The 18412-nt window shown below is 48.0% G+C and overlaps 1 protein-coding gene across 9 annotated transcripts in view; it reads left to right on the top strand.

The window, feature by feature from the left end:
• UBE3B (ubiquitin protein ligase E3B) overlaps positions 1 to 18412 on the top strand; it is a 65654-nt gene that overhangs the window by 29372 nt on the left and 17870 nt on the right. For all 9 annotated transcript variants that reach the window (XR_004439600.1, XM_033220694.1, XM_033220696.1 and 6 more), the window contains 7 exons: positions 1380 to 1551; positions 3407 to 3525; positions 4149 to 4263; positions 5009 to 5108; positions 11317 to 11436; positions 16015 to 16191; positions 16308 to 16418. Coding sequence is in view for 8 of the 9 variants with exons in the window: in XM_033220694.1 (XP_033076585.1) it covers positions 1380 to 1551; positions 3407 to 3525; positions 4149 to 4263; positions 5009 to 5108; positions 11317 to 11436; positions 16015 to 16191; positions 16308 to 16418 (914 nt within the window). In the remaining variant the exon portion in view is untranslated. The remainder of the gene's footprint in view (positions 1 to 1379; positions 1552 to 3406; positions 3526 to 4148; positions 4264 to 5008; positions 5109 to 11316; positions 11437 to 16014; positions 16192 to 16307; positions 16419 to 18412) is intronic.

Raw genomic sequence — 18412 nt, 5'->3', positions numbered from 1 at the left:
AAGTAGAATAATAGAAGTAGATGGGGGGAAGCTTTGCCACAGGTGGTGAGCCTGCAAGATGGTTTAAGGCAGGGGTCAGCAGACTACTGTGGGGGGGCCAAATCCAGCCCACTACTTGTTTTTGTCAATGAATTTTTACTAGAACAGAGCCAAATGTTTCTGTCTTTTTTTTTTTTTTTTTTTTTTTTGGAGACGGAGTTTCACTCTTGTCACCCAGGCTAGAGTGCAATGGCGTGATCTCGGCTCACTGCAACCTCTGCCTCCCAGGTTCAAGCAATTCTCCTGCCTCAGCCTCTTGAGTAGCTGGGATTACAGGTGCTGGCCACCATGCCCAGCTGATTTTTGTATTTTTTAGGAGAGACAGGGTTTCACCATGTTGGCCAGGTTGGTCTCAAACTCCTGACCTCAGGTGATCCACTCACCTTGGCCTCCCAAAGTGCTGGGATTACAGGCGTGAGCCACCGCACCGGGCTGCCAAATCTGTTTCTTTACACATTGTCTGTGGCCGCTTTTGTGCTGTATTGGTAGCACTGAGTAGTTTTAACAGTGTTAGACTAAATTTGGCCTGAGGATGCTCCCATATTTGGAGTCCTTAGATAAGGAACTGCAGCCTAACTTAGTGTGTAAACTGACTAGAAGTCTAACTTAGGAGTATTCAGTATTTTTGTAACAAATAGCTGCCAATCACAGCAGCCTAGCTTCAGTCAATCACAGGTGGCCATCTGATCAGACCACGTTCAAATAAGGCAAAGCCGAGGTGTAACCAATCAAATTGTCTCTGTACCTCACTTCAGTTTTGCCCCTAAATGTTGCCTGCCCAGAATGCAGACTGGAGCTGTCTGAACCTCTTCTGGTTCTGAGGGCTGCCTGATGGATGAATTGTTTTTTGCTCAAACTTGGCTAGATTTAATTTAACAGCAGAGACCTTCTGGCCCACAGTGCCTAAAAATATTTACTCTTTGGCTGTTTCCTGAAACAAATGGCTGATCCCTGATTTAAAGCATAATGCTAAGTCAGACCTGAGTTCTATTCTTGGCTCTGACATATAGGCTGTGTGATTTGGGGCCAATTATTTAACCTCTCTGTGCTTCAGTTTCCTCCTGTATAAGATGGGGATAACGCTGGGCCTCAGAAAGTGGAAAGCAAACAATACATACAGAGTGCTTAGAATGGTGCCTGGCACGTAGTCAGCACCCACTAACTATTGGCTCTTATTGTTATTCTCGTGGTGATAATGCTTTTCTCCATAATCCCACCTTCTCACGTGCATTAAATGCTCATAAATAGGTTTAAGTGTTTTGTTTTCCCACTGGATAGGAGAAATAACAGACCAGGTGCAGTCTCCACCTGAAGCTTAGGTTTCTCTGTCTTTTTTCCAGGTCTCACTTACCTTGATGACCTGCTGCCCAAACTGTGGGCATTTATCTGTGAGCTCGGGCCCCACGGAGGGTTAAAGCTCTTCTTGGAATGCCTGAACAACGACACTGAAGAGTCCAAGCAACTCTTGGCCATGCTGATGCTGTTCTGTGACTGTTCGCGGCACCTCATCACGTAGGTTGACTGCTGTGGTACTGAATTTTTTCCTAGAATATGGAGAGACCAAAATACAGTGTCAGTAAGGAAGTCATTGCTAATGTGATTACTGCAAACATTTGGACCTGTGTGGCAGGGCATTGTAAGAACTGACCATTTACCAAGTGAGCAGCATGCAGTAAAAGTTCAGCAGTTGTTAGGGTGGGTCCCTGGGAGTTAAAAGTTCCCATCCTTTCAAGGAAGCTGATCGGTACTACTGACTGTGGCTTGGGGTCTCCTGGAGATGGGTTTAGATCATGGCTCAGCCATTTATTCACTGTGCTAGCTAGATTCCTGAAAAATTCCAAAGTCAAAGAGCCAGGGTGCAGATCCTTGCTGAGCAGATCTCAGGACACCCTGGGCAAGGGATCAAGGATGCAACGTCTCTGAGACTCAGTTGACTCATCTGTAAATGGGAATAACAATAGCATGTACCTTTTAGGCACATGGTAGGGATTAAAAGAGATAATTATTGGAAAGTGCTTATCACAGTCCCTTGCACATAGGATGAGTTCAATACTTGTTGGCTCTTATTATTATCAAGCCAACCCTGAGCAAGTTTCTTAACCTCTTTGAGTCTCCATTTCCTTATTAGAATGGAGAGAATATTACTGGTTCAATAGAGGGTAAGTGAAAAAAAAGAGCATCAAATACTTAGTGCAGTGCCTGGCACAGAGTGGGAAATTAACAAACATTAGTCCCATTTAGTTCCTTTGGTTTTTAAGCTTATGCGTCTCCTTGTGTGTTTGGTATTCTTTTCATTCCACCTTTTCCCAAAAGGTTGGTGAAGAATTATAAGGTAGAATGTACCTCAGGCATTTATGTTCAGGCTGGAAGACATTAGCAGGAGAGGATCAGGGACATGTAGGTGGCAGATTAGGTGAGGATCATGGAGGAACTCACTGAGCAGTTGGAGGCAAGAGCAGGGGTCTAGCTGCTGGTGAAGACATCCTTAATCACTGGGTAAGGGGTAAGCCAAGAGTGAATCTTACTCTAGTGTATGGAGCAGCGTTAGGAAATGTTCAGATAGAGCTGTCTTCAACGGCTCGTATTCATATGTTCTTTCAAACATTCATTTACTCACAAATGCTTACTAAATACCTACGAAGTAGCAGTAGTATGTGTCTTAGATATTGAATAAGATTCTACAGCTTTCCTCAGTAAACATCAACTCTCGGTCAACGTTCCTTGATATGCAGACGTGAATGAGGAAGGTGTGAATTGAGGTGTGAATTAAGAAAGTGTCACAGTCAGATTCTTATGAATAAGAAAAATATAGAGTACAGATTTTTTCTTAGTTGTATTTTTAAACTTTTTACTATGGTCGATTTCAAATTAATAGAAAGTAGACAGGATGATATAATGAACTCTCCTGTGCCCATTATCAGCTTTAGCAGTACCAACTCACAGCCAGTTTTGCTTCATCCAAATGCCCACCTGCTCTTCTCTCCCACATTATTTTGAAGCAAATCCTAGACATCATATCATTTTTTTCTTTTTCTTTTTCTTTTATTTTACTTTAAGTTCTGGGATACATGTGCTGAAAGTACAGGTTTGTTACATAGGTATAAGTGTGCTGTGGTGGTTTGCTGCACCTATCACCCCGTCATCTAGGTTTAAAGCTCCACATGCATTAGGTATTTGTCCTAAGGCTCTCCCTCCCCTTTCCCCCGATGGCATCATATCGTTTTATCTGTAGATTTTACAGTAAGTATCTGTACAAGATAAAGCTTATTTCTCAACCTTGTTTATTTTGTTTATTAAGCAGTACAGATTTTTTTCCTCTTCGCCTTTTTTCAGTGTGGAATTCTGGGTAATTTTCTCTCTGATTTAGAATCCTTGATGACATTGAAGTTTATGAAGAACAGATTTCATTCAAACTGGAAGAGCTGGTCACCATCTCCTCTTTTCTGAATTCCTTTGTGTTTAAGATGATCTGGGATGGAATCGTAGGTAAGATAAAAGGTGTCTGCTGTTGTTTGGTTGATGCTGCACCCAGGGAGGCCAAAGAGTCTATAGCATCAACTGATTCTTAGCTTTATTGTCTATCCAAGTTAATAAAAGGTGCTCTTATATTCCCATAATTGGAAATTTTCTTTCTTCCCTGTGACCTCTTAAGATAGTGATGTGGTTATATAAGTCTTGCTCTCCCAGGCTCCCTTCAGGATTTGCATGTATGTGTCGAGGATTATTAATGATGATTAATTTTGCCCTGAATCTCCTGTTGATTCTTCCATTTGATTTCCATGAAGATAAAACATGTGCCAGTGCACACTTGAGATGAGAGTCCATCTCCCAAAGTGTCTCCAATTGTTCAGGACAAAGCTCCTTAGATTAAAAAGGCCCTTCAGATGACACACTTGTGGGAGGCAGCATGAGTGATTTTGTCTAAGAGGCACTCAGGCCCTGCAGACACTTAGCACATACCCAGGGTGCCTTTTAATTCCTTCGGGTCCACATATAATTCGGAGCGAGGGAGATCAAGGACTTAACGACAACTGCAGAAGACGAGCTATCCTCCCCCTGCTCTCTGGCTTTGACTCCTCCTCTGACTTTCCTGTTTGTTTGTCCCACAGAGAACGCCAAGGGCGAGACCTTGGAGCTGTTCCAGTCTGTCCACGGGTGGCTGATGGTGCTGTACGAGCGGGACTGCCGGCGGCGCTTCGCCCCCGAGGACCACTGGCTGCGAAAGTGAGCTCCAGGGGTGAGGAGGGCTCCATGGAAGCCAGCCTGCTCCGGCATACTGCCCGAGCACTCAGCACTCTTGTTCTAGGGCAGAGAGGACTTTTTCCCTCCGCTTCATTTTGTCTGTTCATTTGTGTAAAGAGAGCTGCTGTCCCTATGAAGCACCTGTCAGGACACTTCTGTTAAGAGATGTTTACACCAAATATGATTAGAGTTAGTTAATGGCGACAGAGCCAGATTATATTTAGCATACATTTCTCATCCAAACTAGGAAGAGGTCTTTTAGCTGAGCTGAGCAACGGAACATGAGAAGTAAAAGGCAGTTTTTATTAGCAGAATTACTAGGGTAAAAACTGCTTTTAGGTTTTTTGGAGGGTAATGGGGTGGGGAAAATCCTCCTATCACAACTGAACATAGGTGCATATCCACATTGTTATCAAGGAGCTCAAGCTTTATGGCAACTGCCGAAGCTGTGGCACTAGAGCAGGGACTGGCAAACTTTTTCTGTAAAGGGCCAGATGCCTTTAGGCTTTGTGGACCAGACAGTCTCTGTTGTAGCTACTCCACTCTGCTCTTGCAGCACAAAAGCTGCCCTAGGCTATACATGTATGAATGAGTGTGGTCCTGTTCCCGTGAGACTCTTGGAATAGGCAGCAGGCTGCATGTGGCCACATGGCGTCGCTTCCCAGCCTCGCACTGGAGGGTGATTTCCTTCTTTTAATTCTCCCAAACCCATGTCTTTCTTCTCAAGGGATCTCAAACCTAGCGTGCTCTTCCAAGAACTCGACAGGGACAGAAAACGGGCACAGTTGATCCTGCAGCACATCCCACATGTCATTCCTCACAAAAACGTGAGTTGCACTCAAAGCTGGGCCCCAATGTGTCTTTCTGTTTCCTCACGTGGTTCCTGCCTTTCCATCCTTGCTACAGCCATTGGAGGTGACTAAGTAGACTCATTCATTCAGCACAAGGAAAAACGGTGGTTGCCAGTACTCTGTGGTGGGGTTACACCAAGTGCTGGGGTACACAGCTGGAGAAGACAGAGTGAACTGGCGATTCTGGTGGAGTGGCAGCCCAGGTGCGGGACCTGACCAGCTGGAGGGAGGGGATTGGGTCAGGAAAGGGTCCCACAGGCAAAAGTGGACAGCGTTGAAAGACTGAGTGGGTTGAAAGGCTGAGTGAGAGAGGATGAGGTGCTGTTGGAGAGCCAAATGTGCAGTGTGGCTGGAGAGAATAGAAAGGATGGGGTCAAGAGAGGAAGCCGAGGAGGGTAGTAGGAGCTAGAGCAAGAGGACCTTAGAAACTGAGGCTGGGATCAGGGGCTTTATGCAAAGCCACCAGAGGGCTGGAAGCTTAGGAGGCACCTGGTCAGAGCCATACTTCAGGAAGGTCATCCTGGCTGCAGCGTGGAGGGCTGGCTAGAGGCTGGGGTGTTAAAGCAAGCTGGCCTGCACTAGGGTGGCGTGGGCCCTGGGAGTCAAAAGATGACCAAGTCAAGATATTTTTAAGGAGGCCTTGGAGAATGTTCACATCCCGAGGGGAAGGAAAGGAAGAATTCAGGTGATGCTCAGGTGTCTGGCTTGGGTGCTTGGGGGGTGGGCTTCCTGAGGTGGAAGCACAGGTAAAAGCAGGACTGGAACATGGTGGTGAGTTCAGCATTGAGCAGGTAGGATGTGAGATGTCTGTGGCTCCTGGAAACCATTGGACAGGGGATCTGACATTCGGGAGGGAGGAGCCTGTGTGGGGAGAGCACCCAAATGTCCTGACTGCCCCCATAGACTGGGTGAGGTGGTCAGGGAGTCAGACAGCACCCAAATCTCCGGACTCACACCATAGTCTGGGCGAGGTGGTCGGGGAGTCAGACGGAGTAAGAAGTCCAGGGCACTGAGGCAGAGCCCTGCAGGACCCGTCCCACAGAGGGCCAGCACAAGGAGGGAAGGAGGGAAACCAGGAGAGTGCCGCACACCCGGGGGATGAGAGAGACTTGGGGAGGGTTGGGCTGTGGCAGGAGCATCCAGGAAATGAGGGTGGCAAGCATGGCTCATGTCCCTGATGAGTGGCAGGTGCTCTGGAAATGTCTGATGCTGTGACAACACTCTGCTCCTCTCAGAAGAGGCTTCTAGGAGTCTAGGTTATGTCCTTTATTTTTCTCCTGTTCTATTTTCTTTTTCTTCTTTTAATGAAGTAGACATATTTTTAGAAAAGAGCATAAATCACATTTTTATAAATTAGGTCTCATTTTTCAGAGGTATTTCATCTTCACTGCTGTCTTGATACTGTTCTGTTCTTGACTTTAATACTTATGGTTGCTCTTCTTTCCCCTCAAGCAGTGATGTGCAAACAATGTGGCTGTTTAACTTCTTACTGCACTTGGCAGACTCTCAGAAGTGAAGGGACTTATGGCGATTACTTAATCAAATGTGCCCTCCTTGCGGGAGCACTGCTCTGATGTCCCTGACCTTGCTTCCCATAGGAAATGCATAGCTTTGCAAAGCAGGCCGTTCTGTGGCTTTACGTTTCCAGAAGATAGAACATTCTTCCTCATCATGAACTATGCTTCTCGGTGACTTCTACCCTTTGGTCCTTGAACAACCCCTAAAAGTGGCTTCTCTTATCTTCTGTGATCTGTTGGCAGCTCCCGTTTGCCTCTGGGGCTTGTGTTTTCCAAGTGTAGTATCAGCCTCTCCACCTCATCTTTGTTTGAAATAGGCTCCAGCCTTCATCTCCTGGGCCTTATCTGGTTTGGTAGTGTCTGGTTTAAAATGCAGCCCCTCATTCTAGACCTGAGTGTCTGTGAAATCAGCCTCTGACCATAGCATTCCCATAACACATAGTCTAGACCCTCCGCTCTGTTTCTCTCTGGTTCACGTGTGCTGTGGCCACTGGAGGTGCTGCAGGATATTTTAGATTTCTGAGGGGAACACAGTGAGACACCACATGAACTACATTCAGAGTAGTTCGTGGTTTCAGCATGAGATTGCACTACATTTTTTTAATGATGATTGCAAAGCTGGCTTGTAAGAACGAAATAAAAGTATTTTATATTTCAAAGCAGGTGCATTTGTAAAATATAGTAACTGAGGTCTTAGGACAAAAATATTTGGGACCTAATTACCTAGTAAATGGGACCGCTAGGGATTTCTTTTGGCCTAGGAGTACCATGAAAAAAGTTACTGCAATGATAGAGGTGCTGTGAATAAGAAAGTTTGGGAACCACTGAGATAAATTGGAATGACTTTTATGTCCAGGGTATATGGTAATCCTCACATTTTTTTTTCTTTTGGGAATTTTGCTTAAATATGTCATCAAGGTTGTTTGTCCTTAGTTCATAAAATTTCCTCCCTTGAGAAAATGGGGCCCTCTTCATCTCCTGCCCCTTCCTGCTCCGTGATTGCAGGTCCGGAGGGAGTATCTAAGGTTTGGTGTGTTCAGAGTAGCCAGGCTGTCCTGTTGCCGCTCTGCCCATCTCAAGCTTCAGGCTCCCCCAATGGCGTGTGTGCTGCCCTCTGCCATTGAAATATTCTTGCTGGAGCACACAGGAGGGTAACAGGCTCTCTCTGCTCTGTTACCGTTATACCATCTGCCCTAAATATTGACCCTCCCCCTTGTTCTTGATTTCACTATAATGCCTCTCTTGTTTTCCTTAACATTTGTTAAAGCCTCAGCTCTGCCTGGCTCACATGTACAGCACTTCATTTTCTGCACCCTCTTAACATTGCTTTTACCTGTTTATGTGTGACTCATCCCCTGGCTGGGCCTTAAGGCCTCTCTGCCTTTTGCTTTTACCCAGAAGGCCTAAGCGGTGTGGGGTGGGCAGGGGCTGTGTAGTATCGGGGGCTGTGTGTGGGCTTTGGATTTCATTCCAGCCCCCTGCCCACCAACTGTGTAGCCTTGGATCAATAAGGTCTTCTTCATGTGTAGAATGGGGAGAATGAGCCGTACCCAGCTGTCCACTGCAGTCGCTGAGGTTGCCCAGCCCTTGCAGCCTGGATAAGCTTGCCTCAGACCTTCTTCCATGCCCCGTAGAAATCCAGAGCCCTATCCAGGCTTTCTGTGGTCACTTCTGTCTCTTTAGTTCTGTTTCTGTGTCTTCTGCTGTCTCCACCCCATGCTGGATTGACCCAGATGTAACTCGCCTTCCGCCTGTGTATCACCAAACAGCACCCCTTCAGGTGGCCATGCCAAAGATTTAGGGTCATAGGAAGTAGTTGTGTCACAAACTACACGACTCCACATGACGAAAACACCTGTTCTCAAAAGTCCTACTGTTCCCCTGCCATAGAGAGGAGAGATAGTGGCACCCTTCATTCCTATCGCCAGCCTCCCTCCCTGTGTCCCCAGTCTGTCCCCTCTCTTCTGCATGGCCCTGGAACCTCTCAGGGCTTTTGGTTCTACTCAGAGCACGTCAGTCCTGTCAGGTCTAGACCTGTCAACCAGCCTCAGCAAGACGCTTCACTGAACAGTAGTTCCTCCACTCAGTACCATCCCGTTTCTTCTTCTTCTTCTTCTTTTTTTTTTTTTTAAAGACAGAGTCTCACTCTGTCGCCCAGGCTGGAGCACAGTGGCGCGATCTCGGCTCACCACAACCTCCTGGGTTCACGCCATTCTCCTGCCTCAGCCTCCCAAGTAGCTGGGACTACAGGCGCCCGCCACCATGTCCAGCTAATTTTTTGTATTTTTAGTGGAGATGGGGTTTCACCATGGTAGCCAGGATGGTCTCGATCTCCTGACCTCGTGATCCGCCTGCCTTGGCCTCCCAAAGGGCTGGGATTACAGGCGTGAGCCACTGCACCCGGCCCATCCCCTTTCTTCTTAAGGGGCTGTTGACATTGCTTTTTTTGTTACAACCATATTTGCTTAAGAGAGTTAACATAACAATTAAATGAAAATGTACTAGCCCCCACTGGTATATAGTATTTCCTATTATTGTTACTATTATTAGGGTTTTTACTGTTCTTTTTTTTTTTTTTTTTGAGACAGCGTTTTGTTCTTGTTGCCCAGGCTGGAGTGCGATGGTGTGATCTCGGCTCACTACAACCTCCGTCTCCCGGGTTCAAGCAATTCTGCTGCCTCTCAGCGTCCCGGGTAGCTAGGATTACAGCATGCGCCACTACACCCGGCTAATTTTGTATTTTTAGTAGAGTTGGGGGGTTTCTCCCTGTTGGTCAGGCTGGTCTCGAACTCCCGACCTCAGGTAATCCCTCCACCTCAGCCTCCCAAAGTGTTGGGATTACAGGCATGAGCCACCGCGCCCAGCTGTTACTGTTCTTATTTGTATTTAATAAATCTCTTGACTTTGGGGGCGATTCCCATTTTTGTTTCGTTTTGTTTTGTTGTTTTTTTTTGTTTTGAGACGGAGTCTCGCTGTATCGCCCAGGCTGGAGTGCAGTGGTGCAATCTCGGCTCACTGCAAGCTCCGCCTCCTGGGTTCACTCCATTCTCCTGCCTCAGCCTCCTGAGTAGCTGGGGTTACAGGCATGCATCACCACGCCCGGCTAATTTTGTATTTTTAATAGAGTTGGGATTTCTCCCTGTTGGTCAGGCTGGTCTCGAACTCCTGACCTCAGATGATCCACCCGCCTCAGCCTCCCAAAGTGCTGGGATTACAGGCGTGAGCCACCACGCCCGGCTGCTACTGTTCTTATATTTAATAAAGCGCTTGACTTTGGGGGAGATTCCCTTTTTTTTGTTTGTTTTTTTGTTTTTTGTTTTTTGTGTTTTTTTTTGAGATGGAGTCTCGCTCTATCACCCAGGCTGGAGTGCAGCAGCGCGATCTTGGCTCACTGCAATCTCTGCCTCCCTGGTTCACACCATTCTCCTGCCTCAGCCTCCCGAGTAGCTGGGATTACAGGCATGTGCCACCACGCTTGGCTAATTTTGTATTTTTAGTAGAGTTGGGGGTTTCTCCCTGTTGGTTAGGCTGGTCTCGAACTCCCGACATCAGGTGACCTGCCCGCCTCAGCCTCCCAAAGTGCTGGGATTACAGGCGTGAGCCATCGTGCCCGGCCAAGATTCCCATTTTTAAAAAAACAGCTGTGGTTGAATTTATGTATTCATTCAGCTGACTTTATTTAAATGGTATTAGGGTACTGATTCTCGAGCCCAGGATGGGGCAAAGAGTCATACTCTTCTAAAGAGGTTTAGCAGAATTTTACAAATAAGGAGAGAGGGTTCTTTTCAAGTAGTAATTGAGAAATATTACTTGTGGGACTGTGGTAGGCTTGAAGGCACATAGGAGGCAGATTGAAAGGTCAGGGAGCTTTATACTGTAGGGTCATTTTTAAATTCTCTGACCATAGAAAAAATTATCTTTGAGTTATTTTTGTTCTTAGGATTCATAATATTGATTTCCCTTAAAGCAGGCACAGCTAGATAAAGAAGTCTCTATAACTTGTTCTGCCATCAAGTTTTTATAGTGGGTTATTGACTGAATGAGGAGGATTTTTTTTCTTTTTCTTTTTCTTTTTTCTTTTTTTTTTTTTTGAGACAGAGTCTCGCTGTGTCCCCCAGGCTGAAGTGCAGTGGCACGATCTTGGCCCTCTGCAACCTCTGCCTCCCAGGTTCAAGCGATTCTCCTGCCTCAACCCCCCAAGTAACTGGGACTACAGACGCACGCCACCATGCCTGGCTAATTTTCATATTTTGTATTCAGTAGAGACGGGGTTTGACCGTGTTGGCCAGACTGGTCTTGAACTCCTGACCTCAGGTAATACGCCCACCCTGGCTTCCCAAAGTGCTGGAATTACAGGCATGAGCCACCACACCCAGCCTTGAGGAGGATTTTCTCATAGGCCATTCCTAGCTGGACCCTAGCTGCAGGCAGACCACTGTTTCTGGAACGTTTTTTGCTTGATGTGTATTCAGCTGTATTTCTAATTCCCACAACTGTTCCAGGGAATGCTTCTGTTCTCACAGGACACTCTAACCGGTAGCACATGTTAAGGCATCCCATTCTGCTTGCATCTCATCTAACTTCAGTTTCAGTCATTTTTGCACTGTGTTTTTATGGAATCATCAGTTGCTGACCCTGTTTTCTGGTCCTGCCTCTGTTCATTTTAGAGAGTTCTCCTGTTTCGAACCATGGTTACCAAGGAGAAGGAGAAACTGGGGCTGGTGGAAACCAGCTCTGCCTCCCCGCATGTCACTCACATCACCATCCGTCGGTCCAGGATGCTGGAGGTGAGTGTGAAGCCTATGGAATCCTACCGCAAGGAAGTGGGCCCTGCAACATGGAAGCTCTTTAGTGGACGATCTCTGGCTTTTGAACTGTTCCTGTTACTCCTTGATCTGAAATCAAGGCTCTGGGAGCAGGAAGGGGTCATTTGTCCTGTTGACTGCTGTGAACAGCTGCTTGATTAAACATGTCCTCAATGCTGGAGACCCAGCAGTGTCTTCCTTTACCCCATGAGAGTCGCTAGGCTAGAACTTCCACCTCTTCCTGTCCCTTTGAAATGAGGACCAGAGCTGCCAGCCCAGCGGCTGCACTAACACTCTGCAAAATCCATTTGTCCCAGCAGGCACTTTGCCCAGACTCTCAACTGTGTTTGTAGTAGAAGTGGAGTGGAGGTGTTACATTTACTGAATTATGTAGAGAAATACATTTATCACAGAGCTGGAAGTTCTTTGTAGACAGAAACTTAGAAGATACCACTGAAGTGACCCACCTGAGCTAAACCCATTGTCTGGGGCTACCACTGTAGGGTGACTCCATGGAAATTAGAGATAGGTACCCAGTCCTCATGTGTCAGAAAATTGTCATAATACATTGGTTTTGTTGGCACAAGACCCTGACTCCAGTCTGCTGGAACATGGTTGTCATAAACTTAACTACCTACGGTGTTTGTGTTGTCCATGCCACAGCCTCCCCCGGGCTTGTATAGTGCACAGCCTCACCATACACACTCATCCTGCCAGCAATAGAACTGGTGACTGAGCCACAGTCCCCATTCCCTGGAGAGGCTTGGCTTGATTTATTTGCCGTGTTTGCACTTAGACCTTTTTATCACACTCCAGCCGTAGTTCCTCATGAGCCTATCCTGCAGTATAGGACAGTCACGGGATTCCCCTGACAGCATGTGGCCAGATAGCCACCCCCACCGGCAGATGGCTCCCGGCAGCAGCTCTTCCTCCTGACGCGTCTTCATTTTCTCCCGCGGTGCATCGCACCTTTTTTGTGTCACTCCTTACTGGAGAGCTTGTTTGAGTGCCGCCAGCCACTGGTGATCAATGCCGAGAGCTGCTAGAAAGGCAGCATGTGCTGAACAGTTAATGTTTCTGACATTCTTAAAGGTAGGCATAAGGAATTGAAGGGCCCACTGGGCCCCGCAGGCCACGTGAAGGAGTAAAGCTGGCTGAGTGGGTCTCATTGCAGGAGCGCTCTGTTTGCGGGCTAGACGTAGAAATAATCTCCCCTTCTGCTTTACCCTCCTGTTCTTGAAACAGCCCTCTTGGTCTGTGTACCTCTACTTGAGAAAAACAGCCCCCATGAGTGAGTTGATAAATGGCAACTGACACCCAGCCTCAGTGTTGGGGAGCAGTGGGAAGCACATGCTTCCCCAGAAGAGGCCACCGCCACTCAGCTCCTCCAGACCCGCCATGTGGCGAGGTGGGCTCCATAATGCTCTGAGTTTTTAAGAGAAAGCCAAAATTCAGATCTTCCATGTTGTGAACTAATTGAACTCTGTAAAGTACTTAGAAAGTCAGATAACACCTGTCTTTCCACCAAATTCAACCTGTGGGCCACCCATTTGCAACCTTTGCTTTTGACTCAAAAAGCCCAATTGTGTGGTAGAAACTCCTTTTCCAGTACTTTCCTCAGCAGACCCAGATGCACCTCCCCTGTCTTTAGAAATCTGCAGCCCCACCACCCATCATGCCCACCCAGACGTGGCCAGCACCCACCCACGGGAAGAGTCTGGGGGTGGTGTACATTGCAGTATCTCCTGAGAGTGGCAGAATCCCCCGACTCCCTTCACAATTGTCATTGCTTATTGGAAATTCACTTGACATCCCAATTACTCTGGCCCTACTTTTTAAAACACATCCCTCAGGGATGGGAAAAGAGATGTCTGTCTTAGGCTTTAGGCAAAGTTCCTTTTCCTCTTTACTTTCCATTGGAGAAGGGAAGAGGGTTGTTCATTGTTATCCCAGTTCTCGAAATCTGGTGGCTTGGTTAGTAGAATATGAGAACCCAGGGGCCTTTGCTGGATTTGGACACAAGAGGGCGTCAGTAAGCTGATCTCAGACTCATGCTCTCCTGGGCTTTGTTTTCTTTTCTTATGGTTAGTATTGAGGGCTGTGCTTCTGTGTGGCTTCCAGATATTAAAGTCCTGTAGGAAGGCTCTTCTTCCCAGAGGGTGAGTTTGGACTGGAACTCTAGCATTCAGAACCAGAAGGATCCTCAAACATACTCTTATCCAGTCCTTTCCCCTGTCTGTCAAAGGCAGAACTGAGGCCAGAGAACTTCAAACAGTCAAGGTCACTTGGATATCATTGACAGAGCTGGGCCTGGAAGCCAGGCATCCCTTTTCTAGCTCGGTATTCCCTGTGTCTGCACGTTGAGATGCAGTGAAGAAGAGGAACGCTGACTCACATTCACCTCCCAAGAGGCGTGGATATAATCCTCTCACATCCACGCCAGTTCCCAGAAGGCAGGAAACGTATCACAAGAGGCAGTCCCCTCTAAACTTTTTAACAAAGAGGCTGATGTGGAGCCGGTCAAGCAAGACTGAGATTTGAATCCAGTAAATGCTCCTTGAGCTCGGCCATGTGCCACGTGCATTCACACATACCATCCCATTTCATCCACATAACCACAAATGTATCTGCTAATCCATGTGAAGGCGAGGGAGGCATAATTTTAAAGCAGGATGGAGGAACTCCTGCAGGCAGACAGGAACTTGTTGGAATTCTCCATCCATCCTCATCTTGATGCCAAGATAATTATCTTTTTTTTTTTTTTTTTTTTTTTTTTGAGACGGAGTCTCGCTTTGTCTCCCAGACTGGAGTGCAGTGGCCGGATCTCGGCTCACTGCAAGCTCCACCTCCCGGATTTACACCATTCTCCTGCCTCAGCTTCCCGAGTAGCTGGGACTACAGGCGCCCGCCACCTCGCCCGGCTAGTTTTTTTATATTTTTTAGTAGAGACGGGGTTTCACCATGTTAGCCAGGATGGTCTCGATCTCCTGACCTCGTGATCCGCCTGTCTTGGCCTCCCAAAGTGCTGGGATTACAGGCTTGAGCCACCGCGCCCGGCCCAAGATAATTATCTTAAATTTAGGCAGAATGGCTTAAATGCTGTTACAGCTACCTAGTGACTTCTTGTTTCTCCCTTTTGTCATCTAACTTAATGATTCTCAAACTTTATGTACATAAAAAGTCCTCCTCAGGTTTGCCTCCACAAAACTGTGTTCCTGTTCCCACAGGTGACTTAGGGGTCTTGAGGTAATTTTTCCCTTGCCCACTAACTTTGTGGAGCCTGACCCCTGAATAAGACTCAGGGGCACCATAGGATAGTCCTTTGGGGATCACTGAGTGAACGTGGCAGGAAGGCAGCAAGGGTTCCCCAAAACAGGTCTCGCCGTACTGGCGTACTGCTCGTTTACTTTGTGATGAGGGGACCAGACAGCAGCTGAGTGGATGCTATGGAGATGGTCTGTCTGACCTCTGTACAACATGTGACAGGGTTCCAGTTGTAGCTGAAAGGGAGAAGTGTGGCGTGGCCTTCACAGGACAGCAGGGTTGATTGGTCACTTGTTCCGTCACAGCATCTGAAGACGTCAGTTTCACCTGGTGGTGGGGCCTCTCAAGTGGGGCCAACAGACTCTTCCCTGGGCCCTGTGCTGTTCAGCACTGTTTTTATAGTCACTGCTCTGAAATAAAACCTCAGCACCCCAAGTACTAGGAATGCATTACATGATGAAACCAGAAGCCAGGAAGGCCTCAACAGATTAAAATCAAGAGACAAACTAAACAGATGATTTAGTAGGAGAACTCCGAAGTGGTGGTTCTGGGGCTGTGCATGTTGAGGTCTGGATAGAGAAGATGTGCTGAATGGCTGTGTCCTAAGAGAGCTGACCACCAGCCAGAAGTCCAGGCCCAGCACCACCCCCACGTCTTGGTCTCTGCTCCCTGCCTTGGTCCCTGCCATCCACCTGCTCTGCTGCCAATAGAAAGATCTGACAGAAAGTCAGCCCTGTTACTCTTTGCCTAAAACCTTCTGCAGCTCCCATCACCCTCAGGATGCCCCCTAAATTCCTCAGCATGACTTGCAGACTCTTCATGATTGGGAAGGCAGCAGGAGAGGAGGGTTGATGGGTAATTCTTTTCATTTTACAGTGTTCTGTAGGTTTGATTTTTTTTCTTTTTACCTTTTTTTTTTTTTTTACCATGAGCTAAAGGTACTCTTAGCATTGAGAAAGAGAGAAATGCATCTTGTCCCGGTTTCTTTCATCCTTTGTCTGATGGCCAGGACCTTGTCATGACTCATTTTGTCTAATTTCCCCATCTCACTTCTCTGTCCCCTTGAGGTCAGTCTCTCCTTGCCAAGGAGCAATACCATCACATCCCCAAATGAATCTCTCCTTTTAATCAGCGCTCATTCAAAACCGGGTGAGAATGGCTCCTGTCATGCACCCATGTGTCATAATTTGCACATTTGGTAATGATGCTGGGAGAGCTTCGCACAGAGGAGAGGGAACCCCGAATTGTGCAGAAGTCTCTGGGCTTCCTATGGGGCTGTAATTGTGCTCTTGGCAGGATGGCTACGAGCAGCTTCGGCAGCTCTCCCAGCACGCCATGAAGGGAGTCATCCGTGTGAAGTTTGTCAATGACCTCGGAGTGGACGAAGCAGGGATTGATCAAGACGGTGTTTTTAAGGAGTTCTTGGAAGAGATCATCAAGAGAGTGTTTGACCCGGCACTCAATCTGTTCAAGGTATTTAAGGGGAGGGACAGCAGGGTTGACAGCAGCCAGATTCAAGAAGCGAAGAGCTGAACTTGCTCCTTGCAAGGCACTTGACCTCTGCCTCTCCCTGTCTTTTTGCCTTGCAGACGACCAGTGGGGATGAGAGGCTGTACCCCTCACCCACATCCTATATCCACGAGAATTACCTGCAGCTCTTCGAGTTTGTGGGGAAGATGCTGGGGAAGGCTGTGTATGAGGTAGGAACGTTAAGAAACAGAGAAATGTAAAATAAAATGTTAGCGGTATCATGGGCTTCTTCATATACACATACGTGATCAGGGTTGGCCATGTAAACTGTCACGAGGGTACAAGTGAGGACAGGGGCAGGAACCAAGGTTTGTTGTACACCAGTGCTGGGCACTTTGCCTTTGCCATCTCATCCCATCGACAGCCCTGTGACAGGGCTGCTGCTGTCCTGGCTATTTAAAGATGGGAGACCTGAAGCTTTGAGGAGTCACTTGTCCAGAGTCTCGTTGCTAGTTAAGTAGTAGAGGTGGAATTTGAACCCAAGCCGGGATAGAGGCGGAATTTGAACCCAGGCCGGCCCAAGTCCTAAGCCAGCCCTCTTCTTTCCTGAGGCGTGAGGAGTGGTGTGCAGAGCCAGATGGCCACACGGAGGCTGGGTCCCCATTGTAGGAGGGCAGCATTTTGTGGAGTTTGATAGTTTTAAAATCTTGTGCTGGCCGGGCACAGTGGCTCAAGCCTGTAATCCCAGCACTTTGGGAGGCCGAGACAGGCAGATCATGAGGTCAGGAGATCGAGACCATCCTGGCTAACACAGTGAAACCCCGTCTCTACCAAAAAATACAAAAAAACTAGCCAGGCAAGGTGGCAGGCGCCTGTAGTCCCAGCTACTCGGGAGGCTGAGGCAGGAGAATGGCGTAAACCCGGGAGGCGGAGCTTGCAGTGAGCCGAGATCCGGCCACTGCACTCCAGCCTGGGCGACAGAGCGAGACTCTGCCTCAAAAAAAAAATCTTGTGCTGACCGGGCACGGTGGCTCAAGCCTGTAATCCCAGCACTTTGGGAGGCCGAGATGGGCGGATCACGACATCAGGAAATCGAGACCATCCTGGCTAACACGGTGAAACCCCGTCTCTACTAAAAAATACAAAAAACTAGCCGGGCGAGGTGGTGGGAGCCTGTAGTCCCAGCTACTCGGGAGGCTGAGGCAGGAGAATGGTGTAAACTCAGGAGGCAGAGCTTGCAGTGAGCTGAGATCCGGCCACTGCACTCCAGCCTGGGCGACCGAGCAAGACTCCGCCTCAAAAAAAGAAAAAAAAAAAATCTTGTGCTGTTTGATTAAGTGTTTCCCAGCCATGGCAACAGGTCAGGACCAGCTGTTCCTAGTCAGCCATGTGACCGTGTGCCTTCCAGTTCCTTTAGTTTTTAAACCCCGTTCTCTCATCAGTAAAGTGGAGATAAGAAAAACCACGTTCCTGGGTTGCCGTTGATGGTAAGTGAGGAGGACCTCCCACGGTGCCCAGCAGCTGCTCACCCCAGGTGGATTGGAGCAGTCATCCTCACCTTACTAACAGGAAGTGAGTCTGGGTTTCCACTCTGTGGCCTCATGGGGTGAGGGCGACGTCGTGGCCCACACAGCTCCTGCTCCCTGTCCATTGAAAGCCGAGGTGGGACCACCCTGAGTGGGATGTCACCGCCTGTTCCTGGGAAGAGTCCTGCTTCTCAGGAGGAAGGAAAGCTGCAGCACAAGCCCAGCTAGTCTGTGTGGCCTTTGCAGCGGGCTCCAGAGCTGCAGGGACCTTTCCTGGGTCTCAGGCTCTGCTGAGCTTCTGGCCCAAGTATGGAGGAAGTGAGCCACCTGGGCAGCACTCTTCGCATGCCCCAGGAAGCTGGAGAAGCCAGATGCTTTCCAAACAGAAAGAGCCAGCAGCTGGCCAAGCTGAGAGGGAGGTCTCAGGGCCAAACTCCTTTCACTCTCGAATAATTCATTGTTCTCTCTCTGTCTGCAAACAGCCTGTGTGCACAGGCCTCAGTCCCCGGCCATGATGGAATCAGGTGGCCCATCTGAGCCCCTGCCCAAACACCGTCCAGTCTTCCTCGTGCCCTCCAGTGATTTGGGTCCTGAGCCCATTCTCTGTGCCTCTGTTTCCTCATCTGCATAATGGAGACAATTTCTCAGTTGATTGCCACTGAGAAAGTTAAAAATCCCATTAGGACTCACCCGAGCAC

The sequence above is a fragment of the Trachypithecus francoisi genome, unplaced genomic scaffold (assembly GCF_009764315.1).
Source record: "Trachypithecus francoisi isolate TF-2019V2 unplaced genomic scaffold, Tfra_2.0 Lachesis_group11, whole genome shotgun sequence".
Classification (NCBI taxonomy): domain Eukaryota; kingdom Metazoa; phylum Chordata; class Mammalia; order Primates; family Cercopithecidae; genus Trachypithecus; species Trachypithecus francoisi.
Note: the sequence above shows the minus strand (reverse complement) of the source record. Positions and strands in the feature narration are given on the sequence as shown.